At 47.4% G+C, this 27450-nt stretch overlaps 1 protein-coding gene across 1 annotated transcript in view; it reads right to left on the bottom strand.

Moving 5' to 3' along the window:
• NUDT14 (nudix hydrolase 14) overlaps positions 1-18394 on the bottom strand; it is an 86792-nt gene extending 68398 nt beyond the window's left edge. Inside the window, exon 1 of the mRNA XM_038765845.1 lies at positions 18289-18394. Coding sequence (XP_038621773.1) covers positions 18289-18369 — 81 coding nt within the window. The 5' untranslated portion in view covers positions 18370-18394. The remainder of the gene's footprint in view (positions 1-18288) is intronic.
• Positions 18395-27450: the final 9056 nt, after the last annotated feature.

Genomic DNA, 27450 nt, shown 5'->3' with positions numbered 1-27450 from the left:
GTTCTAAGCGCTGGGGTAGATACAGGTAATCAGATTGTCCCATGGGGGGCTCACAGTCTTCATCTCCATTTTACAGATGAGGTAACTGAGGCACAGAGAATAATAATAATAATAATGGCATTTATTAAGCACTTACTATGTGCAAAGCACTGTTCTAAGTGATGGGGAGGTAACAAGGTGATCAGGTTGTCCCACGGGGGGCTCACAGTCGTAATCCCCATTTTACAGATGAGGTAACAAGCACAGAGAAGTTAAGTGACTTGCCCAAAGCCACACAGTTGATAAGTGGCAGAGTCTGGATTAGAACCCATGACCTCTAACTCCCAAGCCTGCACTCTTTCCACTAAGCCACACTAGCCCCTGCATGGGGATTCAATTAAAAACAGCAGCCTATTAATACCTGCGGCATTTCTTAAATGCTCACTACGTGCCAGGCACGTGCTAAGCACTGGGGTAGATACAAGACAGATAGTCAGGTCAGGCCCAGCCCCTGTCCCACAGAGGACTCCATCTAAGAAGAGGGAGAATGGGTCATTCACCCTCATTTTATCAGAGGCTCAGAAAAGCTAAGTGACTTGCCGGTCACAAAGCAGGCAAGAGGTGGTGGCAGAATTAGAATCCAGGTGTCCTGGTTCCCAGGCCCGCGCTGTTTCCACTAGGCCATGCCATTAAGCTAAATGCAGCCCATGCTCTATTAGCGACTTTGTGGGGCCAGAGATCCTGCGGCCACCTCGAATCCTCAGGCAAAAGGCCCACCCTTTATTTTGACCAGGTGACTCAACTGGATGGTTCACCCTCTAGACTGTAAGCTTGTTGTGGGCAGGGAATATTTATTGTTGCATTGTACTCTCCCAAGCACTTAGTAATAATAATATAATAATAATAATGACGGTTATTTAAGTGCTTACTATGTGCAAAGCACTGTTCTAAGCACTGGGGGGATACAAGGTGATCAGGTTGTCCCACGTGGGGCTCACAGTCTTAATTCCCATTTTACAGAAGAGGTAACTGAGGCACAGAGAAGTGAAGTGACTTGCCCAAAGTCACACAGCTGACAATTGGGGAAGGCAGGATTTGAACCCATGACCTCTGACTCCAAAGCCCAGGCTCTTTCCACTGAGCCATGCTGCTTCTCTATTCTCTTCTCTAGTAGAGTGCTCTGCACACAGTAAGTGCTCAGTAAATACTACTGACTGACTGGCTGACCCCCAAACCTCTTTACGGGGTCTGATGGCCAGGAAAGAAACAGATTGGGATGTTTCTTCTACGGGGATTCTCCCCGCCCCAGTTCCCACACAGGACAAGGGGAACAAGGACAGGGGATGGGCCACAACAGAGGTGTAGCCATCACCTAGAGAAGACACGATGCAAATAATAATAATAATAATCATTATTATTATTATTATTATCATGGTATTTGTTAAGCACTTACTATGTGCCAAGCTCTGTTCTAAGCACTGGGGTAGATACAAGGCAATCAGGTTATCCCACGTGGGGCTCACAGTTTTATCAAACCTGCAGCCGGGGGGATGAAGGAGGAGGGGGGAAGAGGAGGAGGAGCAGGAACAGGAGGAAGAAAAGGAGCAGGAGCAGGAGGAAGGGAGGGGGAGGACAAGGAGGGGAGGAAGAGAAGAAAGAGGAGAATAATAATAATAATTATGGCATTTGTTAAGCACTTACTATGTGCCGGGCACTGTACTAAGCGCTGGCGTAGATACAAGCAAATCGGGTTGGACACAGTTCCTGTCCTATTTGGCTCTCACAGCCTCAATCCCCATTTTACAGATGAGGGTACTGAGGCCCAAAGAAGTAAAGTGACTTGCTCGAAGTCACACAAGAGGACAAGTGGTGGAGCCGGAATTAGAACCCATGACTTTCTGACTCCCTGGCCCGGGAAGTGGAGGAAGAGGAGGAGGAGGAAGAGGAGAGGAGAAGAGAAGGAGGAGAAGGATATGAAGGATTAAGAGAAGAAATGGAGGAAGAGGAGTATGGTTCAGTGGAAAGAGCACAGGCTTTGGAGTCAGAGGTCATGGGTTCAAACCCCGGCTCCGCCAACTGTCAGCTGTGTGACTTTGGGCAAGTCACTTAACTTCTCTGTGCCTCAGTTCCCTCATCTGCAAAATGGGGATTAAAACTGTGAGCCCCCCATGGGACAACCTGATCACCTTGTAACCTCCCCAGTGCTTAGAACAGTGCTTTGCACATAGTAAGTGCTTAACAAATACCATCATTATTATTATATTATTATAGGAGGAGGAAGAGGAGAGGAGACAAGAAGGAGGAGGAGAAGGAGGGGAAGGATTAAGAGGAGGTATGGAGGAAGAGAAGGACAAGAGGAGGAAGAGGGAGAGGAGGAGGAGAAGGAAGAGGGAGAGGAAGAGGGAGAGGAAGAAGGCGAGAAAGTGGGGAGGAGGATGCAGCGAATCTGCAGTTGGGTTGGCCACTGCCTGGCCAGAGCAGGCCACTTAAGTGAACGCTGATTTTGTGAGCCGCTTCTTTTCAGTGACATTAGGGGGAAGGCTTTGGGCTCCCCCTGAATGTGACACCCAGTGGTTATCTGGGGCTTGGCGAAGTTGGAGAAACAGCTCTGTTCCATCTTAATGGGAAAAAGACCCTTTGGCCAGGGATCGTACCAACCTCAACAGGACTGCGTACGTCACACCCAGAGAGAGAAAAGATCCTCTGCCGGCGATTCCTCTGGGGGCTAGGATTACCTCTGGAGGAAATCCGTGGGTTCCATATCGACTGAATCAGTATCGTAAAGAACCCATTAACCGATCTTAAGTGGGGAAGGAGAGGGAAACATGATGCTTCGTCATTATTCCTCTCAGCTCCAATCCCCCTCACTCAGCTCTCTTTCCGGAGCAGCCAAACTCCTCTCCCGGCCCCTACCACTGCGCAATTTAGATAATAACCAAATGCTTGACCTCAGTTGCTGTTCCACGATGCTTTCTCATCCCACCCCAAATCTGTCATGCTGGAATGAGCAGCGGGTTCGTTCATTCATTCATTCAATCAATCGTATTTATTGAGCACTTACTGTGTGCAGAGCACTGTTCCCCCATAGTGCCCGTTCCCTGCAGCCCCCTGGGAACAAGGGAAGAGGGGGGTTTGGGGAGAGAAGCAGTGTGGCCTAATGGGTAGAGCACGAGCCTGTGAGTCAGAAAGACCTGGGTTCTAATCCCAGCTCCGCCACTTGTCTGCTGTGCGACCTTGGGCAAGTCACTTCACTTCTCTGAGCTTCAGTGGGCTCATCTGAAAAATGGAGATTAAGACTGTGAGCCCCATGTGGGACATGGGATGCGTCCAACCTGATTAGCTTGGATCTACCCCAGAGCTTAGTAGCGTGCCTGGCACAGAGAGTGCTTAACAGATACCATAAAAAAAAAGTCTCCATCACAACGTGCCTCAAAGACCAAACCAAGTTGGAAGACCCAAGGGCCCTGAGACGCGGGTTATGAGTCTCAAGTGTTCCAGCCAGCTGGCGGCCCAGAAAACCTTTTCCCACAATGCTCCGATGTCTGAACGGCAGAAATAAAAAAGGCAGAAGCCCGTTTATTTACAGAGCAGACGCGTGCCGGTCTTCGATTGGAGGCGGGGCGGCAGGCTGCCTCTCGCGAAACCCAAGTTTTGGGTGCCACCGATTGCAGTGAAATTTCCCTTTTGGTGAGAACACCCAACCCGCGCTTCCCTGGAGCAGTGCCTCGACAAGCCCCTTCTGGTACTCATGTGCTTGCCAACTGCAAGAGGGTGAGATAAATAAAGAAGGTTTTTTCCCCCCCCGCCTCCTTGGGATTCTACTCTTGGTTACACAGGATCACTCTACCCTCTAACCTGAGGTTAAAAATTAAGAGGACATAGCCTTACTGAATACACGCTATCTGATTTATTTTCTCTCGGGAGCTTCCTGAGGGTCATTATAGTATGGCACTTTCCCCTTCTTCCTGAAAGGGCCCTCTGCTCGATCCTGGGAATGAGCAGGGATCCCCAGAGCACCCCAGGAACCATCTCTAGATGAGGCACAAGGGAGACCAGGCCCTGACATTTTCACCCTCCCTGAAGTGGGCATGGAACGCATCTACCAACTCTGTGGTATTGTAATAATAATAGTATTGGCATTTATTAAGTGCTTACTATGTGCAAAGCACTGTTCTAAGCGCTGGGGAGATTACAAGGTGATCAGGTTGTCCCACGGGGGGATCACAGTCTTAATCCCCATTTTTACAGATGAGGTAACTGAGGCATAGAGAAGTTAAGTAACTTGCTCAAAGTCACACAGCTGACAAGTGGTGGAGCCAGGATTTGAACCCATGACCTCTGACTCCAAAGCCCGGGCTCTTTCCACTGAGCCATGCTGCTTCTTTACTCCCCCAAGCGCTTAGTACAGAGCTCTGCAGACAGTAAGCACTCAATAAATACCACAGCTTCTCTCACCATTCCTGAGTCTTTCCCCAGAACCTCTAATGGGTCCCCAAATCCCTCCCCTCCGATTAGGGCTGACTCGGGGAGCAACTGCTGTCAGAGAGCCTGACCCATTTTATTAATAATAATGATAAAAATGATTGTGGAATTGTGGTAAAGAAGCAGCATGGTCTAATGGAAAGAGCCCAGGCCTGGCAGTCAAAGGACCTGGGTGCTAATCCTGGCTCTGCCACATATCTGCTGTGTGACATTGGGAAAGTCGCTTCACTTCTCTGGGCTTCACCTGCAAAATGAGGATTCAATCCCTGTTCTTCCTCTGACTTTAGACTGGGAGTCCCATGTGGGACCTGATTATCTTGTATCCAAGCCTCCCTCCCTTCTTGCCCCTTCTCTCCCTCCCTGCCCCCTACCATCCAGCCCCTCCCTAGTAATGTATTCATCACATCTGCCCCTGAAAATCCCATTTCCTGTTCAATTTGGCCCTCCAGGGCTCCGGGGCCTGCTGCCCCACTTCTCCCGTAGCCTTCTGCCTCCGTCCCCACTTCCACACCTCTGTTGCCCCCTGTAGCCACCACCACCAGGGCTGCCAGGACCACCGATGCCACCTGGGCCTGCTTTTGTTCTTTCTCATTCATTCATTCATTCAATCGTATTTACTGAGCGCTTACTGTGTGCAGAGCACTGTACTAAGCGTTGGAAAGTACAATTCGGCAACAGAGACGAACCCTACCCAACGGGGTCACAGTCTAGAAGGGGGAAGACAGACAACAAAACTAAACACAGCAAGTGGACAGGCATCAATAGCATCAATGCAAATAAATAGAATGATAGATATATGCACATTACTAATAAAATAAATAGAATAATAAATATGTATGTATATACACAAATGCTGTGGGGCGGGGGGTAGAGCAGAGGGAGGGAGTAGAGGCGATGGGGAGGGAAGGAGGAGCAGAGGATCAGTCCAGAAGGCCTCCTGGAGGAGGTGAGCTCTCAGTAGGGCATTTAAGCGGGGAACTGTGCTAGTTTGGCGGATGTGAGGAGGGAGGGCATGCCAGGGCAGGCCGCCCTCCCTGCCATCGCCGCTGCCGAGAAAACTGCTGGGAGAGGTCAACTTGGTCCTTGCCCCCAACCCTGTTGGCCTTTGATTCTTCCCTAACCCAGCCACCTGTAGATCAGGGAGGGGAGCGGGAAACAGCCTGAGCGTCCCAGCGCATGCCGCCCGGATGCGAGGAAAATGGCAGTTGGATGAAAGATCGGGGGTTCAGGGCTGATACTGCATTGCAAAGCTCTCTGTTCATCAGGGTGTAGGTCCGTGTTTGTCTGTGTCCAGGGCACAGGCCTGAGAGTGGCTCTGCCACTTAATAATAAGCGCTTAATAATAATAAGCACTTCTGCACTTGAGAAGCAGCATGGCTCAGTGGAAACAGCATGGGCTTTTGAGTCAGAGGTCATGGGTTCAAATCCCAGCTCCACCAACTGTCAGCTGTGTGACTTTGGGCAAGTCACTTAACTTCTCCGTGCCTCAGTTACCTCATCTGTAAAATGGGGATTAAAACTGTGAGCCCCCTGTGGGACAACCTGATCACCTTGTAACCTCCCCAGTGCTTAGAACAGTGCTTTGCACATAGTAAGCGCTTAACAAATACCATGAAAAAAAATAATAGTATTTATTCGTATTAATGTCTGTCTCCCCCTCTAGACTATAAGCTAGCTGTGGGCAGGGAATGTCTCTGTTTACTGTTATATTGTACTCTTATAAGAGTTTGGCACAGTGCTCTGCACACAGTAAGTGCTCAATAAATACGATTGAAAGAATGATCGTTAAGATTGGGGCAGGGTGAGTAAACCGGACCTAGGGGAGCAAAGTGCTTAGGCTGGGCTGCAGAGAAGTTATGTGGCTTTTTGGAAAGAGCCCGGGCTTGGAAGGCAGAGGTCATGGGTTCTAATCCTGGCTCTGCTACTTATCAGCTGTGTGACTTTGGGCAAGTCATTTCACTTCTCTATGCCTCAGTTATCTCATCTGTAAAATGGGGATTAAGACTGTGAGCCCCATGTGGGACAACCTGATTATCTTGTATCTAACCCAATGCTTAGAACAGCACTTGGCACATAGTAAGCGCTTAACAAACACCATCATTATTATTAATTATTATTGTTATCAGTGAGGTGCAGCAGGTGGGAGTGAGGTGATTGAGTGCTTAAAGCAGAAGGTAAGGAGCGAATCCTCCCATTTTCCATGCATAAGTGAGGCCGATGGCCAGCGATCCCCATTCTGTGGATAGTGCTGAGTTTACTGCCTGGGTCTCCCTCAGATCAGCCCCTCTACCAAAATATCCAAAACCCAGGAGACCCAAGACCCCAACACACAACAGCCTGGGCATGCATGCCCAAGAGAGAGACCACCTGTCCCACCCTCAGGGCTCGCTCACATTTATATTGATGCCATTGATGCTTGTCTACTTGTTTTGTTTTGTTGTCTGTCTACCCCTTTCTAGACTGTGAGCCCGTTGTTGGGTAGGGACCGTCTCTATCTGATGCCGAATTGTACTTTTCAAGCGCTTAGTACAGTGCTCTGCACACAGTAACCGTCAAAAAATATGACCGAATGAATGAATCTTAGTATCCATGGTTGCCTCTTGGGATGAGCCAATGTCGGTCCCACCGTCCACTGCGCGGCCTTGGTATGCACTTGTATGTTCCATATGCCTGGCACAACCATCCAGATGACTCTCAGGCCACATAAAAATCGCCACTTGACCACTTTGTGGTTGCTAGAACTAGGGCACAGGTCAGTTCATAGGTAGCCAACTCCATCACATCCTTTCAAGGGGCCTCGCCAACTTCCAATTGGTGCCAGCAATTATGCCATAATCCCATCCTTATCTTGGGGAGCTGGTTCCCATGGAAATGGTTCCCCATCAGGGGAATCTCAACAGTACGCTTTTCCCTTCCCAGCCCCTTCCTTGTCCAGGAAAACTGCAACAGAAAAATGTCTCCCTTCGTACACAGCCACAAGATCCAGAGCAAGCGTTCTCCTGATTCAATATCAATATATCCAAATGGGGAGAAATCCCTTTCTGCTCCGCTATTAATAATAATGACGGCATTTGTTAAGTGCTTACTGTGTGCCAAGCACTGTTCTAAGCACTGGCCACAAAGAAATCCTCCCCTGACTTGTCAAACAAGAATTTTCAAAGGTTTCTAGTTCCTGCGTCCTCAGGCAGCAAAATCCTGTCATTCCTCGGAAGCTGAAATTTCTCCTAAACATTTTGGCTTGAAGAGCTCCTGAGATGCCTCAGGGCGGGGACTGAGTTGATCTCGAACCTATGGAAAGAACAAAACCTACCTCCGGCCCTCCAGACTTTAAAGAAGGTTTATAATTTCTGTTCAGATTATAAACGCCTGAAACTTTGGTCAAAAGCAACTTCTCACTTCTCTGTCTCCTCTGTTTCTCTCAGATGGCAGAAAGGGACTTGGGAGACGGGGGAGGAATGCCTTTTCCCCATGATGGCCCTGGCTAAGATCAATCAGTGGTATTTATTGAGTGCTTTACTATGTGCAGGGCACTGTACTAAGCTCCGTGGAAAGTGCAATGCAGTTGATAGACGCGATCCCACGAGGAGAAGCAGTGTGGCTTAATGGATAGAGCCCGGGCCTGGGAATTAGAAGGACCTGGGTTCTAATCCCGGTTCCGCCACATGTCTGCTGTACCTCACTTCTCTGGGTCTCGGTTACCTCAGCAGTAAAAAATGGGGATTAAGTGTTTGTGCCCCATGTGGGACAGGGCCTGTGTCCAATCCAATTTGCTTGTATCTACCCCAGCATTTAGTACAGTGTCGGGCACATAGTAAGCGCTTAACAAATATCACTATTATTATTATTATTATTATTATTATTATTATTATTATTCAGGGCTCAACTGAGAATGGAGAATGAACTAGGCCAGGAGAGCTACTGTTGGCAGGGGAGAGGAAGAGGAAGAAGAGGAAGAGGAGGAAATGAAACCCAGCTGGTGACAAAAAAAGTCTCTAGAGGAAGGCAATCCGGTCTAGTGGGAAGATGTTAGAACCAAAAGTCAGGAAAGCAGAGTTCTAATTCCAGGGCAACTCCTGGCCTGCTGTGCGACCGTGGGCAAGTCACTCAACTTCTCTGGGCCTCAGTTTCCTCCTCTTTAAAATAGAGTGGCTTGTGAGGCCTGTGAGAGAGAGGGGTTGTGTCCAACCTGATAATCCTGTAGCTATTCCAGCACAGGATTACCGCACTATTCCTGAAGTAGGGGGAACTGAATTTCTCTAAAACTACATTGTCAAAGTGTTCGGTTCCTTTCCTCCATTACCACATTCTAATGAGCAGCCGCTGCCTATCACGGAAGTTACTAAATGGTTGCCTAAAACCAAAAAAATAATAATAATAACTCAAAAGCCACTCCAATTTGCCCAGATGCATTACCTGGAGAAATTGATTGTCTCAATAATCATTTGTCTTTGATGTGCTAGAGCAGCAGGGCGTTGCTTGTTTTGACAAGTAGCTAAACATTCCCTATTACTTTAATGGCAGCATTTTAACTGTCAGACTTTAAAGAAGGTTTCTGGGATTATTAAAGAGAGACTTGAGCTCTAGTGAATGATGTGGGCAGGGGACAGAAGCGGCTCCTGTTTCTACTGGTTCGTGGAAATACAAAACACCAAATTCTCGATTTTATGGCAAATGAAAAGAAAAAAACTACTCTCTAGTCTGTTAAACTTGTGGGCAAGGAACACATCTACCAACTTTGTTGCACTGTGCTCTCCCAAGTGCTTAGAGCAGTGCTCGGCACACAGTAAGAGCTCTATAAATACTATTAGTTGACTGAGAAGCATCAAAATATTTCAGACCCTGGGTACTCTTCAAAAATAGAAGGATTATCAGAACGATAACTGGTAATCCTCAATCCCAAACACGAAAAAAATATTTTTCTCCCCAATCCTTGTTAATGTGCAGCCCCACCAGAAAAACGTGGTTTAGCAGCAAGACCAAAGAACTATCAATCAGGAGATCTGGGCTCTAAACCTGGCTCTGTTACTTGCCTGATGTGTGACCTTGGGCAAGTCACTGAACTTCTCTGGGCTTCAGTCTCCTCATCTGTAAAATGGGGACTCAATACCCGTTCCTCTTTCCCCTTAGCCTCTGAGTTTCATATGGGAGAGGGGTAGTGTCTGATCTGGTAGAGTCTACCCCAACGTTTAATACATAGTAAATGCTTAGTACAGTGCCTGGCACAAAGTAAATGCTTAACAAAAGCCATAAAAAGTGCTTAGTAAATACCACCACTATTGTTGTTATTATTATCATAATTATTATTATGTGATAATAATAATAATGGCATTAATTAAGCGCTTACTATGTGCAAAGCAATGTTCTAAGCACTGTGGAGGTTACATGGTGACCAGGTTGTCCCTCGGGGGGCTAACAGTCTTAATCCCCATTTTACAGATGAGGTAACTGAGGCACAGAGAAGTGAAGTGACTTGCCCAAAGTCACACAGCTGACAATTGGCAGAGCCAGAGTTTGAACCCATGACCTCTGACTCCAAAGCCCGGGCTCTTTCCACTGAGCCACGCTGCTTCTCTATCTAACCTGTATGACCTAACCTGTATGACCCTATGACTCAAATGCATACAGGCAGAATAAGCCACACTGGGCAGTAGACATTAATTTTTACCACTGATGAAACACCACTGAATTATACACCTCCTCAGGCCTCCCCTACAACCACTCCTTTGCTCCAAAAACTCAGTCATCGTCAGCATGGGCAGGGAATGTATCTAACGACTCTGTTGTATTGCACTCTCCCAAGTGCTGAGAACAGTGCTCCGTGCACAGTAAGCGCTTGATAAAAACCACTGATGACTATGGATGATCTGAGTTTCTTCCTAGCAGAGATCTGCCCCTCCATCACAAATCCAATGGCCACCGCTTCCAGCCCTTGGAAGGCCATGGAGACCCGCCTTCAGACCCAACACCAACCAACCAATCATTCTACAGAGCACTTACTGTGTGCAGAGCACTGTTCTAAGCACTTGGGAGAGTTTGATACAACAATAGACAGACACATTCCCTGCCTGCAACAAACTTACAGTCTAGAGGACTCTCTACCCACTCTGGTCCATACTTCACCCTGCTCACCAGATCAGTTTTCTACAAAAACATTCAGTTAATGCTTCCCCACTCCTCGAGAACCTCCAGTGATTGCCCAGCCACCTCTATATCAAACAGAAACCCCTCGCTATAGGTTTTAAAGCAGTCACTCACCTTACTCCCTCCTGCCTCCCCTCACTATTCTCCTTCCACAACCCAGCCTGCATACTTCACTCCTCTGGTGCTCGCCAGCGTGGCTCAGTGGAAAGAGCACAGGCTTTGGAGTCAGAGGTCATGGGTTTGAATCCTGGCTCTGCCACATGTCTGCTGTGTGACCTTGGGCAAGTCACTTAACTTCTCTGAGCCTCAGTTACCTCATCTGTAAAATGGGGATTAAGACCGTGAGCCCCACGTGGGACAACCTGATCACCATGTATCCCCCCCAGAGCTTAGAACAGTGCTTTGCACGTAGTAAGCGCTTAACAAATGCCATTATTATTATTATTATCCTGTCCCTTTGGCCCTCATCCTGCCCCTGGCCTGGAATGCCCTCCCTCCTCATTTCTGACAGACAATTACTCATCCCCCGTGCCCAAGCCTTACTGAAGGCCCATCTCCTCCAAGAGGCCTTCCCTGACTAAGCCCTCCTTTCCTCTTCTCCCCCTCCCTTCTGCTTCGACCTGACCTGCTCCCTTTATTCATCCCCTCTCCCAGCCCCACAGTACTTATACACATATCTGTCACTTATTTATTTATATTAATGTCTGTCTCCCCCACCCCAGACTGTAAACTCCTGGGCAGGGAATGTGTCTGTTTATTGCTATATTGTATTCTCTCAAGCGCTTAGTACAGTGCTCTGCACACAATAAGCACTCAATAAATCCGATTGACTGACTGACTCATTGTAGGCAGGGAATATGTCTACCAATTCTGTTATATCGTACTCTCCCAAGAGCTTAGTACAGTGCTCTGCACACAATAAGCACTCAATAAATATGACTGACTGACTCATTGTAGGCAGGGAATATGTCTACCAACTCTGCTATATCGAGAAGCAGCGTGGCTCAGTGGAAAGAGCACGGGTTTTGGAGTCAGAGGTCATGGGTTCAAATCCCGGCTCCACCAATTGTCAGCAGTGTGACTTTGGGCAAGTCACTTCTCTGTGCCTCAGTTCCCTCATCTATAAAATAGGGATTAAGACTGTGAGCCCCCTGTGGGACAACCTGATCACATTGTAACCTCCATGGCGTTTTGCACATAGTAAGCGCTTAATAAATGCCATCATTATTATTATTACCATACTCTCCCAAAACCTTAGTACAGTGCTCTGCACACAGCAAGCCCTCGATAAATATGATTGATTCATTAATCTACCTAGTGCTTTGCACACCATAAGTGCTTGAGATACTATTATTAAAAATAATTATTAATCATTGTAATTAGCTGGGCCCCCCACTTCTTCCGCTCTTGATCATTTCCTACTGTCTCTCCCCTGCTCCCTGGCATCGTCCTAACAATGCAGCGATCAAGCAGGCTGCAGGCACTTCAACTGAAAAATTTTGATTTTTCCACCTCGGTGTGTTTCTTTGTGTGTGTGAACGATCAAAAGCAGCGAAGAGCAACCATCAGTCAATCAGGCTAATCAGTACAGCAGTTGGGCAGAGAGGGGATGGAAGCATGGCTACCACGGGGACCATCTGGGCAAAGGAGTTTGAGTGGCCTGCCACTAGAAGACCCCTGCAAAGGGGAAGAATGCCGGAGAGGAGAGAGTTTAATAACACGCCACCGAAAATCCAAGAGTGGATCATCCACTTGGAGATAATCAGGTTTACTCCTTAATGAAGCAAAGTCTCAGCCGTGAAATAATCAGTGGTATTTGTTAAGCGCTTACTATGTGCCAGGCACTGCTCTAAGTGCTAAAGAAAATAGTATTCGTTAAGCACTGACTATATGCCAGGCACTGTACTAAGCGCTGGAGTGGATACAGGCAAATCAAGTCAGACACAGCCCTTGTCCCACATGGGGCTCACAGTTTCAATCCCTATTTTACAGATGAGAGAACGGAGGCACAGAGAAGTTAAGTGACTTGCCGAAGGTCACACAGCAGACAAGTAGCAGGGGCGGCCTGGAGGAAGGGAGCTCCCATTTCAATACAGAGAGAGCTGTCAACTTGTACTTCCCAAGCGCTTAGTACAGTGCTCTGCACACAGTAAGTGCTCAATAAATACAACTGAATGAATGAATGAATGAACTGTGCAGAAAGGAGGCCAGATGGGAGCTTCCAGAAGGACACAAGCCCTTTCTGTCCTTTAGAAACAAAGATGGCCCCAATTACTGTGGTTATTTTCTGCCACTTTGACAAAAAAAATTCAGGAGACAGAACTGGCCACGATTCCCCTTTGAACTGCAGATGGTTCTGCTGTTGTCCCGGCCTCCCAAATGTGACTCCCGATTAAATCAACAGGACCCAGAAGAAAACCGCATCCATTATTCCCCCCAAGCAGGCGTTGCAAACTCAGCCTTACTGGGCAGGGCCCCCCCGCCTCTTTGGGTGCCAAGGGACCAGTGGCCAATCTTCCTCAGATGACCTCAGCCGCGGTCCCCATGGCTGGGGCATCCGACGGCTCTGAGACCAATGCCCCGTCAGACCGGGCAGGAAATGGACAGGAGAAGAAGAAGAATAATACTACTGGCATTTGTTAAGTGCTTACTATGTGCCCACTGGGGTAGATAATGTGCAGATTGGACAGGGACCCTGTCCTACACGGGGTTCACAGACTAAGAGGGAGGGCGAACTTGTATTGAATCCCTGTTTTACAAAAGAGGTAACTTAAGTATAGAGGACTTGCCCAAGGTCAAAAAGCAGGCAAGGGGCCAGGACTGGAAACCGAGTCTTCGGACTTCCAATTCCATGCTCCTTCCGCTAGCTCCTTCCGCCACTTCTTGAAACAGCAAGTTGCTCAGATGACGCCTCTGATCTCCGGGGGAAAGAAATATACTGGGCTGCGTAGAGGACATGGCCCGGATAGTGATATAACAAAGTTAAATCTCCGGTCTCCGTGAAACCTTGGCAAGGCCTCTCTCCTTCTCTAGGAAAACAGATGTAGAGACCCGGGGAAGTAAAGCCTTTTAATCATCTTGCCTGGGGTTCCTCCCTGGCCTCTCTTCCAAACCAGCTGTGGTGATTTTGATCTTCATGATGATTAGTTGATGGGAGAAACCAAGCCTATGCAGGGGGGTGAAGTGACCTTGGGTAAGTCACTGAACTCTGGGCCTAAATTTCCTCATGTGTACAAACAGGGTTCAGTAACTCCTCCCTCAGACTTAGACTGGGAGGCCACTGTGGGACAGGGACTGTGTCCTACCTGATTATCTTGTATCTCCCTGGGGGTTTAGTACAGTGCTTAGTGCTTAGTAAATGGTGAACAAATACCACAATTATTATTATTATTATTATTATTATTATTACTAATAAAGAGAGTGATGAGAGAATCAAGTCTCTCATTAAGGGGGAGTCAGAGGAGAATCTCCCCAGGACACATACTCTAAAAAGCAGCCTGGCCTAGTGGATAGGGCCTGGGCCCGGGCTCCGCTACTTGTTTACTGTGTGGGCAAGTCACTTTGCTTCTCTGTGCCTTGGTTACCTCATCTGTAAAATGGAGATTAAGACTGTGAGTGAGCCCCACATTGGACATGACAATGACAATGACAAGGGCTATAATAAGCCCTTAACAAATACCATTAGAAAAAAAAAATGGCTGGAAGCCAAAACTCCTTAGCTTGTAAGCTCCTTGAGGGCAGGGATCCTGTCTATTTACTCTTTATTCATTCACTCAATCATATCTATTGAGCACTTACTGTGTGCAGAGCACTGTACTAAGCTCTTTATCTAGACTGTAAGTTCCTTGTGGGCATGTCTATCAACCAAGTTGTACTGTACTCCGTGTGCTCTGCACACAATAAACATTCAATAAAAATCACTGATTAATGATCACCTCCCAAGTGCTTCTGACAGAGCTCTGCACAATAAACGCCCCGAATGAAAATTCCCGGCCAAGGGTGTCTCATCCCGTGCGCCGGAGGTGACCCACACATTACTGAGTGGCCCGAAAGGACCGCGGGGATGGTCAGGGCCGCAGCTGACCCGAGAGGCTGCTAAGAAAGCACCTCTGCTAGAAAATCCTCTTCTGATGCTTCTCAACTAAAGCAAAAACGTCTTCGTGGGGAAGACTTCTTTGGAGGAAAATTTGGGCCACGGCCCTAAAAATGGAGGGAGTCTCTCCTCCGGCCTCAGTACAGTGCTCTGCACACAGTATATGCTCAATTCATTCATTTAATCATATTTATTGAGCGCTTACTGTGTGCAGAGAGCACTGTACGCAGTGTGTCTCAGTGGAAAGAGCCTGGGCTTGGGGCAGAGGTCGTGGGTTCTAATCCCGGCTCCTCCACTTGTCAGCTGTGTGACTTTGGGCAAGTCGCTTCACTTCTCTGTGCCTCAGTTTCCTCATCTGTAAAATGGGGATGAAGACTGTGAGCCCCACGTGGGACAACCTTGATTACCTTGTAACACCCCCAGTGCTTAGAACAGTGCTTGGCACATCATCAATCGTATTTATTGAGCGCTTACTGTGTGCAGAGCACTGTACTAGGCGCTTGGGAAGTACAAGTTGGCAACATAGCAAGCACTTAACAAATACCAACATTATTATTATTATTACTAAGCTCTTGGGAAGTACAAGTTGCTCGATAAACATGACTGAACGAATGAATGAAAAGGAAAGGAATCGGCAGCAAATGAAGAAGGCAGCTCCATCTGCCCTGGAATTGGATGACCTTCCGATAGGTGACCTCCCTGCCGGCCAAGGGGATGGGAGTCTGGGGAGAAGTGACCTCATGCCCCTTATGCCACAGGGCCCGGGGCGCGGGCTCCATGGTCAGCAGGTGCCCTCCGGCTCGGGGCTACGCTCACGCATCTTGCCTTCCTCGGTTTCTGGGTCGGCTGGTGCCATCTGACACTGGCCGGCGGGGTAGACCTTCCCGGTGCCACGGAGGGCCTTGGCCCCATCAAGGTGGGGTGGCGAGAGGGTACAGCCAGCACATTCCCCGCTTTCGGAGCCGGGTCCCACAAATACGAGAGCCTGAGGGACGTTCGTGGGGGGAGAGGACCCGGGAGAAGGGCAGGAAGGATGGGAGGAGGAGGAAGAGGAAAGGCGGAGTGAGGCGGGCAGGGCTCCAGATGGCTAGGGCTGACCGACGGTGGAGGAGAAAGGTGCGGGGCACTCCTGGGCTCCTCGCAGTTTAAACCCCACCCCGTGGTCCCTCTCCTTGGGCAACAGCAAAGATCAATCAATCAATCAATCGATCGTATTCATTGAGCGCTTACTGTGTGCAGAGCACTGTACTAAGCGCTTGGGAAGTCCAAGTTGGCAACGTATAGAGACGGTCCCTACCCAACAGTGGGCTCACAGTCTAGAAGGGGGAGACAGAGAACAAAACCAAGCATATTAACAAAATAAAATAAATAGAATAGATATGTACAAGTAAAATGAATAGAGTAATAAATATGTACAAACATATATACATATATACAGGTGCTGTGGGGAAGGGAAGGAGGAAAGGCCGGGGGGATTGACTGACCTGGGGGTGAAAAACGGATTAGGGCTTTTTGTGGGCTGACAGTCTTGGCGGGGGGGGGGGCAGTGTGGCTTAGTGGAAAGAACACAGGGCTTGGGAGTCAGCAGGTCGTGGGTTCAAATCTCAGCTCCGCCACTTTTCTGCTGGGTGACCTTGGGCTTAACTTCTCTGTGCCTGCTACCTCATCTGGAAAATGGGGATTAAGACTGGGAGCCCCACGTGGGACAACCTGATTACCTTGTATCTACCCCAGCGCTGAGAACAAATAGTGAGCGCTTAAAAAATACCAGAATTATTAATTGTTATTATTATTCCTGTGCTCTGGGGCCTGGAAGAGGGGGGCTAGAGGGGGATGGAGGGGTGTGGGCCTGACTAAGCCCTCTTTTCCTCAGCTCCCCTTACGCCCTCGAATCGCTCCCTTTGCTCTTCCCTCCCTCTCCCTGCCCCACAGCACTTATGTTTATATATCTATATATATTATATAACTATATATTATTATATATTTTATAATTGTATATGATGATATAATATATAATAATATTATTATATATAACATATTATTATATATAATTCTATTTATTTATATCGATGCCTGTTTACTTTTTGTTTTGATATCTGTCTCTCACCCAGCCTCCCAGACTGTAAACCACTGTGGGCAGGGATGGTCTCTATTGCTGTATTCTACTTTCCAAACGCTTAGTACAGTGCTCTGCACACAGTGAGCACTCAATACATACGATTGAATGAATGAATGAATGAATGAGCAGGGATTGTCTCTCTCTATTGCTGTATTGTACTTTCCAAGTGCTTAGTACATTGCTCTGCAGAAAGTGAGTGCTCAATAAATAGGACTGAATGGACAGGGATCATCTCTCTTTATTGCTGTATTGCTGTATTGTAATTTCCAAGTGCTTAGCACAGTGCTGTACAGAAGCACTTTCCTCCTTCCTCTCCCCTCCTTCCTCTCCCCCTCCCCATCCCCCCAGCCCTACCTCCTTCCCCTCCCCACAGCAGCTGTATATATGTTTGTACAGATTTATTACTCTATTTATTTTACTTGTACATATTTACTATTCTATTTATTTTATTTTGTTAATATGTTTTGTTTTGTTGTCTTTCTCCCCCTTCTAGACCATGAGCCCGCTGTTGGGTAGGGACCGTCTCTAATAATGATGGCATTTATTGGGTGCTTACTATGTGCAGGGCACTGTTCTGAGCACTGGGGAGGTTACAAGGTGATCAGGTTGTCTCACGGGGGGGCTCAGAGTCTTGATCCCCATTTTCCAATTGAGGTAACTGAGGCCCAGAGAAGTTAAGCAGCATGGCTCAGTGGAAAGAGCCCGGGCTTTGGAGTCAGAGGTCCTGCGTTCAAATCCTGACTCTGCCAACTGTCAGCTGTGTGACTTTGGGCAAGTCACTTAACTTCTCTGTGCCCCAGTTCCGTCATCTGTAAAATGGGGATTAAAACTGTGAGCCCCCACTGGGACAACCTGATCACCTTGTAACCTCCCCCGCGCTTAGAACAGTGCTTTGCACATAGTAAGCGCTTAACAAATACCATCATTATTATTATTATATGTTGCCAACTAGTACTTCCCAAGAGCTTAGTACAGTGCTCTGCACACAGTAAGCGCTCAATAAATACGATTGAATGAATGAATGAATGAATGCAGTAAGCACTCGATAAATACGATTGAATGAATGAATAAATGAATGCACATAGTGAACGCTTGATAAATACGATTGGATGACTGAATGAATTGAATGAGTGAGTGAATGGACATGGGGTGGGGGCGGGACAGTTCGCGGGGTGGGGGTGGGGGACCATTTCATTCATTCATTCAATCCCGGGGTTTGGGGGGGACTGGGGGTCGGGGCCGGGGGCCTGCCCTGGATTTGGGGGTCTGGGGGCGGGACCACCCCGGTGCCCGGGGTTTGGGGGGTCTGGGGAGGGGCTTGGGGCGTGCCCTGAGTTTGGGGGTCAGGGGTAGGGGGTGTATCCTGGGTTTGGGGGAGCGGGGGCTGGAGCGTGCCCTGGGTTTGGGGCATCCGGGGGCCGGGGGTTTGCCAGGGGTTTAGGGGGTCTGGGGGTCTTGGGGGGGCGGGTCTCACCTGGCGGTAGTGCAGCGTGTAGGGCCTTAGGAAGGGGGAGGCCACGCAGCGAGCCAAAGTCAGGCCGTCCACCTGCTCCATCGCCCGCCCAACCAACCCCAGGCCAAACCAACCCCAAACTGAAACCGAAACTGAGGTCGGGGCCGGGGATCGGGGATCGGGGGTCCTGGGGAGGTTGTCGGGGGCGGGAGAAGCCGACTTTGAGGCCCGGAGGGCCTGCTGCGGCCTAGTGCGGCCTAGTGGAGCCTGAGGCGGGAGTTTGAGTGAGCCACACTCGGGTCAATCAATCAATCAATCAATCAATCAATTGTATTTATTGAGCGCTTACTGTGTGCAGAGCACCGTACTAAGCGCTTGGGAAGTACAAGTCGGCAACATATAGAGACGGTCCCTACCCAACAGTGGGCTCACAGTCTAGAAGGGGGTGATAGAGAACAAAACCAAATATATTAATAAAATAAATAGAATAGATAGGTACAAGTAAAATAAATAAATAGAGTAATACATATGTACAAACATATATACATATATACAGGTGCTGTGGGGAAGGGAAGGAGGTAAGGTGGGGGGGATGGAAAGGGGGAGGAGGGGGTCCCTTTCATTCATTCGTTCAATCGTATTTAGTGAGCAATTACTGTGTGCTGAGCACTGGACTAAGCACTTGGGAGAGTACAAATTGGCAACATTTAGAGACGGTCCCTACCCCACAATGGCTCACAGTCTAGAAGTCCTTCCCACCCATCCTTGACCCCTGACCCCCACCTCGGTGCCCACTCGTGCCTCTTGGCCCCCGGGGAGGGAGCCGGGCCTGACTGACCATCTCTCCCCTGCCCACCCCAACCATCGGTTAACGACTGACCAGCCGGCGGACACACCGACCCACTGACCAGCAGGCCACAGACACACCGATTCATCAACTGACCAGCTGGCAGACCCACTAGTCGACTGACTGACTGACCAACAGACACACCGGCTGACTGACTGACTAGCCAACAGACACACTGACTGGCCTACCGACCAGCTGACAGAAATACTGACTGACTGACCAACAGACTGACCAACAGACAGACACAATGACTGACTAGCTGACAGAAACACCAACTGACTGACTGACCAACAGACAGACACACCGGCTGACTGACCAGCCGACAGACACACTGACTGGCCTACTGACCAGCTGACAGAAACACCGACTGACTGACTGACTGACCAACAGACAGACACAATGACTGACTAGCTGTCAGAAACACCAACTGACTGGCTGACCAACAGACAGACACACCAGCTGACTGACCAACCAGCCGACAGACACACTGACTAACCAGCTGACAGAAACACCGACTGACTGACTGACCAGTTGATAGACCCACTGACCGACCGGCCAGCCGGCAGGCTTGCCGACTGACCAGCTGACAGACACACCAACTGACCAACTGACAGACACACTGACCGACTGACTGATCGGCTGACAGACACACCCACTGACTGACCAGCCGACAAAGAAGCAGCGTGGCTTAGTGGAAAGAGACCAGGCTTGGGAGACAGAGGTCATGGGTTCTAATCCTGGCTCCGTTACTTGTCAGCTGCGTGACTTTGGGCCAGTCACTTCACTTCTTCTCTGTGCCTCAGTTCCCTCATCTGTAAAATGGGGATTAATAATGATAATAATAATAATAGTATTTGTTAATCGCTTCCTATGTGCCAAGCACTGTTCTAAGCATTGGGGTAGATACAAGGTAATTAGGTTGTCCCACGTGGGGCTCACAGTCTTAATCCCCATTTTACAGATGAGGTTACTGAGACACAGAGAGGTTAAGTGACTTGTCCAAAGTCACACAGCTGATAAGTGGCGGAGCTGGGATTAGAACCCATGACCTCTGACTCTCAAACCCGTGATTGTTCCACTAAGCCACTCTGCTTCTCCCTTGAACCCCACATGGGACAACCTCATTACCTTGTATCTACCCCAATGCCTAGAACAGTGCTTGGCAAATAGTAAGCGCTTAACAAATACCATCATCATCACCTACTGACCAGCTGACAGACACACTGACTGACCAACTGACCAGCCTACAGATACACTGACCAGCTGACTGATAAGCTGCCAGGCACACCCATGATTGACTGACCGCCCAGCCAACAGACATGCCAACTTACTGGCTGACCAGCTGACAGACACATCGACTGACTAATTGACCAGCCAACAGAAATACCAACCAACTAATTGACCAACTGACCAGCTGACACGCATTAACCGACCAACAGACAGACACCCACCGGCACAGGCCGACAGACTGTCCAATCAATCGTCTGACCAGCTGACAGATTGACAGACAGAGAGACAGGTGGACTAAACTGCGGACGCACTGGCCAGCCTAAGCCGTCAACCAGACCACCCTCTTGTCCACCTCACTGGCTTTCTGTCCGCCTCACCACCTTCTCATGGATAAATTGACCATCACACCCACCAACCTGTGTGCCGGTCATCTTTTCCTGTGGCTTGTGCAGCCCGGAAAGTGAAGCCCTTGAAGATAGCCAGCCACAGAGATTTCCCACAAACACCTCCTGAATCACCTGCCTGCCACGGGGCACACACTATGGCCAAAACCAATGGTGTGAGTGAACTGGCATCCTATGAAGTTTGGGTAGCCAGCACTTAGTACAGTGCCTGGCACATAGTAAGCGCTTAACCAAGTGCCATCATTAAAGGTCAGACCTCTGCCCATCTCACGGGACCCCCAAGGATTCTGCTGTGATGGTCAATCGGTCGTGCTTATTGAGTGTTCATGGGATTCATTCATTCATTCAATTGTATTTATTGGGCACTTACTGTGTACAGAGCATTGTACTAAACACTTAGGAGAATCAATCAATCAATCGTATTTATTGAGCGCTTACTGTGTGCAGAGCACTGTACTAAGCGCTTGGGAAGTCCAAGTTGGCAACATATAGAGACAGTCCCTACCCAACAGTGGGCTCACAGTCTAAAAGGGGGAGACAGAGAACAAAACCAAACATACTAACAAAATAAAATAAATAGAATAGATATGTACAAGTAAAATAAATAAATAAATAAATAAATAGAGTAATAAATATGTACAAACATATATACATATATACAGAATGCAAAAGAATAATAAAAAGACACATTCCCTGCTCACAACGAGCTTACAGTCCAGAGGGGGAGACAGACATTGATATAAATAAATAAATGACGGATACAAGCCTTCCGGAAAACCCGATTCAGCTTGACCAGGGGACATTCCCTGATTACACCACTATAATCTGTGGCCTCTGGGAGGGGGATGAACAAAGGGAGGAAATTAGTGGCGCAGAAGGGAGTGAGAGAAGAGGAAAGGAGGGCCTAGTCAGAGAAGGCTTCTTGGAGGAGACGTGCTTTCAATAAGGCTTTGAAGTCGGGGAGAGTAATTGCAGAATACCATACTAATCATTTGAGAGAATACAATATGACACATTTCTTGCCCACAAGGAGCTCACAGTCTAGAGGGGGAGACAGACATTAAAATAAATTATGGACATGTACATAAGTGCTGTCGGGCTGAGGGTGGGGTGAATAAGGGGTACAAAGTGCAAGGGTAACGCAGGAGGGAGAGGGAATGGGGGTTAATGAGGGCTTAGCTGGGGAAGGCTCGGAGGAGATGTGATTTTAATAAAGCTTCCTTGGAGTCGGTATAATTAGGTCATTTGTGTGTCTACTGACTGTCTACTTTCATTCATTCAATCAATCATATTCATTGAGCTCTTGGGAGAATACAATGCAATAAATAGTCACATTCCTTGCCCACAGCAGGCTTACAGTCTAGAGTGGGGGAGACAGATGTTAATATAAATAAATAAAATGACAGATATGTATATAATAATAATAATTGCATTTTTTAAGCGCTTACTATGTGCCAAACACTGTTCTAAGCGCTGGGGGGGATACAAGGTGATCAGGTTGTCCCACGTGGGGCTCACACTTAATCCCCATTTTATAGATGAGGTAACTGAGGCCCAGAGAAGTTAAGTTCATTCATTCACTCACTCATTCAATTGTATTTATTGAGTGCTTACTGTGTGCAGAGCACTGTACTAAGCGCTTGGGAAGTCCAAGTTGGCAACATATAGAGACGGTCCCTACCCAACAGTGGGCTCACAGTCTAGAAGGGGGAGACAGAGAACAAAACAAAACATATTGACAAAATAAAATAAATAGAATAAATATGTACAAATAAAATAAATAAATAAATATAGTAATAAATATGTACAAACATATATACAGGCGCTGTGGGGAGGGGAAGGAGGTAAGGGGGGGATGGGGAAGGGGAGGAGGGGGAGACTTAAGTGACTTGCCCAAAGTCACACAGCTGACAAGTGGTGGAGTCAGAATTTTAACCCATGACCTCTGGCTCCCGAGGCCGTGCTCTTTCCACTGAGCCATGTGAGGAAAAGCAAAGGAAGAAAGTCAGGGTGACCCCAAAGGGAGTGGGAGATTTTCGGAGTCTACTCAGAAAATGGGCAGTCAGGTGGTCTGCTGCCCATCGTGGATAGCTTGTGCGTGTGCCATATATAACCTCATTCACCTCATGGGTCTTCCTGCCTACAGCAGCGTGGTTCAGTGGAAAGAGCCCGGGCTTTGGAGTCAGAGGTCACGGGTTCAAATCCTGGCTCCGCCAATTGTCAGCTGTGTGACCTTGGGCGAGTCACTTAACTTCTCTGTGCCTCGTTCCCTCATCTGTAAAATGGGGGTTAAGACTGTGAGCCCCCCGTGGGACAACCTGATCACCTTGTAACCTCCCCAGCGCTTAGACCAGTGCTTTGCACATAGTAAGTGCTTAATAAATGCCATTATTATTATTATTATTATTATTATTGTTATTACAGCCTTACCCCACTTAATTCTATACTACCTGCCACTGCACCTGGATCATCACCTGGAAACATCTCTACCTGCCTCTCTCCGCTCCTCAGACTCCTCCAGTAGCTCAACCCATCTCCATCTACTTCAGCAAAAACTCTTTAAGGGATTTCACCAGCCCTCCCCAAGTCACTTGCTACTCCCCAGCTCATAAGCTTCACTCTTCCCAAACTCACCTAACTGCACCTCTCTAGACTCTATTTCCTTGACTCCCCCCTTTCACACCGTCCCCCTGACCTATAACTACTTCCCCCTCCAAATCCCCCTCCTCATCTTCAAAGCCCTCCTAAAATCTCCACCTCTTCTAGGACGCCTTCCCAGATAAATTCACAACATCCCAAGCCACATCAACAGAACAGCCACTCTTAGCACTTATGAATTTCATTCATTCATTCATTCAATCATATATATTGAGCGCTTACTGTGTGCAGAGCGCTTTACTAAGCACTCGGGAAGTACAAGTCGGCAACATATAGAGACGGTCCCTACCCAACAACAGGCTCACAGTCTAGAATTGTATTCCTTTTAAACTGTGAGCCCACTGTTGGGTAGGGACTATCTCTATATGTTGCCAACTTGTACTTCCCAAGCGCTTAGTACAGTGCTCTGCACACAGTAAGCGCTCAATAAATACAATCGATTGATTGATTCCTAACCTCAGCTCTTATTATATTCAACCCATCAATGGTATTTATTGAGTGCTTACTGTTTGCAGAGCACTGTACTAAGCATTCGGGAGCATACAAAACAACAGAGTTGGTAAATATGTTCCCTGCCCACAAGGAGCTTACAGTCTAGAGGGGGAGACAGACATTAATATAATAAATAAAGTATGGATATGTACAGTATATCATAGTGGCTAGAGCGTAGGCTTGGAAGTCAGGAGGTCATGGGTTCTAATCCCAACTCTGCCACATGTCTGCTCTGTGACCTTGGGCAAGTCATTTCACTTCTCCATGCTTCAGTTACCTCAGTTGTAAAATGGGGATTGAGACTGTGAGCCCCATGTGGGACAGGGACTGTGTCCAACCTAATTTGCTTGTATTGACCCCAGTGCTTAGTACAGTGCCTGGCATGCAGTAAGCATTTAACAAAAAGCACAATTATTATTATTGTTGTTATTATTAGTATTATTATTAAAAGTGCAGAGGAACTGAGGGTGGAGTGAATACCTAAAGGGACTAGATCCAAGTACATAGATGATACAGAAGAGAGAGGGAGTTGGGGAAAGAGTGCTTAATATATTCACATATGATTGATATATATTTGATTATTTATTTACCTGTTTCTTCCTAACAATTGTATTATTTCATACTGACTCATTTTTACTACTTTTGGTTATATTCAGTCAGTCATATTTATTAAGTGCTTCAGTGTGGCTCAGTGGAAAGAACACGGGCTTTGGAGTCAGAGGTCATGGGTTCAAATCCCGGTTCTGCCAATTGTCAGCTGTGTGACTTTGGGCAAGTCACTTAACTTCTCTGTGCCTCAGTTATCAGTAAAATGGGGATGAAGACTGTGAACCCCCCGTGGGACAACCTGATCACCTTGTAACCTCTCCAGCATTAGAACAGTGCTTTGCACATACTAAGCGCTTAATAAATACCATCATTATTATTATTATGGGTTCAAATCCCGGCTCTGCCAATTGTCAGTTGTGTGACTTTGGGCAAGTCACTTAACTTCTCTGTGCCTCAGTTATCAGTAAAATGGGGATGAAGACTGTGAGCCCCCCCGTGGGACAACCTGATCACCTTATAACCTCTCCAGTGCTTAGAACAGTGCTTTGCACATAGTAAGCCCTAAATAAATATTATTATTAATTAACAGTGCTTTGCACATAGTAAGCACTTCACAAATACTATTATTATTATTATTATTATTATTATTATTATTATATGAAGAGCACTGTACTGAGCAATTGGGAGAGTACAATAAAACAGAGTTGGTAGACATATTCCCTGCCCACAAGGAGCTTCCTAGTCTTCCTTCCGGTCTCACCATCTTTAAAACATGTTATCATTTTTATCTGAGTCCCCCATTAGAGTTCAAGCTCCTTGAGGGAATGGAATAACTGTTTTGCTGGCTCAGTGCTAGGTGCTTAATAAATCCCCACTCCTCAAGAAATTCCAGTGGTCGTCCATCCACCTCTGCATCAGACAAAAACTCCTCACCATTTGCTTTAAAGCACTCAATCAGTTTACCCCCTCTTCACCTCGCTACTCTACTACTACAACGCAGCCCTCACACTTCAATCCTCCAACGCTAACCTACTCACTGTACGTGATCTCACCTATCTCGCTGCCAACCTCTAGCCCACGTCCTGCCTCTAACCTGGAACGCCCTCCCTCCTTATATCCGACAGACAGTGACTCTCCCCTCCCTTCAAAGCCATAATGAAGCCCCATCTCCTCCAAGAAGCCTTCCCAGGCCAAGCCCTCCTTTCCTCTTCTCCCACTCCCTTCTATGTCTCCCTGACTTGCCTCCTTTATTCATCACCCCTGTCCAACCCCACAGCACTTATGTAAAGATCTGTAATTTGTTTATTTCTATTATTGTCTGTCTCCCGCTCTAGACTGTAAGCTTGTTGTGGACAGGGAATGTGTCTGTTTATTGTTGTATTGTACTCCCTCAAGTGCTTAATATGTTGCTTGACACACAGTAAGTGCTCAATAAATATGATTGATTGACTGAAATACCCAATCAATCAATCACTTGTATTTATAAAGCATTTACTATGTGCCAAACAGTGGACTCAGCATTTGGGAGAGAACAGGATAAGAAATAATTCATTCATCCATCCATTCATTCATTCATTCAATTGTATTTTTTTGAGCGCTTACTGTGTGCAGAGCACTGTACTAAGCACTTGGGAAGTACAAGTCGGCAACATATAGGGACGGTCCCTACCCAACAATGGGCTAGTCTACAGTCTAGAAGGGGGAGACAGACAACAAAATAAAACATGTAGACAGGTGCCAAAATCGTCAGAACAAATAAAATTATAGCTATATGCACATCATTAACAAAATAAATAGAACAGTAAACAAGTAAAATAAATAGAGTAGTAAATCTACAAATATATACAAGTGCTGTGGGGAGGGGAAGGAGGTAGGGCGGGGGGGATGGAACAGTGCTTTACACATAGTAAGCACTTAATAAATGCCATTATTATTATTAGAAAGGGACGGGGCTGAGGGTCTTGGGTCTGCCGGGGTGGGGCCTAGTGGGGGTTTGGGGTGAGGGAGAGATGGGGGACAGGGACAGGGGGACTGAAGTAGCCTGTGTGTGGCAATTGCTGTATGGGCATCAACCGATCAATTAGTATTAATTGAGCTACTTCTGGGTGCAGAGCCCTGTTCTAAGCACTTGGGAGAGGATAATAGATTTAGTAGATCTGAACCCTGCCCTCGAGTAGTTTTTTAATCCAGCTACGGAGTGGGGAGGGAACTAGACAGTGATATAAAGTACAGATAATGATACTGACTGTGCTATTTAATACCTACTTATGGTATTTGTTAAGCGCTTTACTATGGCCAAGCACTGTTCTAAGTCCCTGGGGTAGATGCAAGGTAATCAGGTTGTCCCATGTGGGGCTCACAGTCTTAATCCCCATTTTCCAGATGAGGGAACTGGAGGCGTAGAGAAGTGAAGTAACTTACTCAAGGTCATACAACAGACAAGTGGCAGAGGCAGGATTAGAACCCACAACCTCTGACTCTCAAGCCCGTGCTCTTGACGCTAGGCCATGCTATGCTGGTATTTGTTAAACTCTCACCGTGTGCCAAACACAGCAACAGATATATAGTCTGAAGAGGAGGGAGAATGAGAATTGAATCCCTCTTTTACAGATGAGGTAACTCATTCGTTCATTCAGTCAGTCATATTAATTGAGTCCTTACTGCATGCAAAGCATTGTACTAAGCACTTGGGAGAGTACAATAGAACAATAAACAGACACATTTTCTGCCCACAACAAGATTACAGTCTATAGATGAGTTTACAGTCTAATGATAATAATAACAATGGTATTTGTTAAGCACTTACTATGTGTCAAGCACTGTTCTAAGCGCTGGAGTAGATACAAGGTAAGGTAATCGGGTAAGGTCTAGAGAAACTGCGGCCCAGAAAAGCTCAGTGACTTGCCCAAAGTGACCCACCAGGCAGGTGGCAGAGCCGGAGTTGGAAACCAGGTCCTCGGACTCCCAGACTTGTGCACTTATTACTAGGCCACGTTGCTTCTC

Source organism: Tachyglossus aculeatus, chromosome 23, assembly GCF_015852505.1.
Source record: "Tachyglossus aculeatus isolate mTacAcu1 chromosome 23, mTacAcu1.pri, whole genome shotgun sequence".
Taxonomy (NCBI): domain Eukaryota; kingdom Metazoa; phylum Chordata; class Mammalia; order Monotremata; family Tachyglossidae; genus Tachyglossus; species Tachyglossus aculeatus.
Note: the sequence above shows the minus strand (reverse complement) of the source record. Positions and strands in the feature narration are given on the sequence as shown.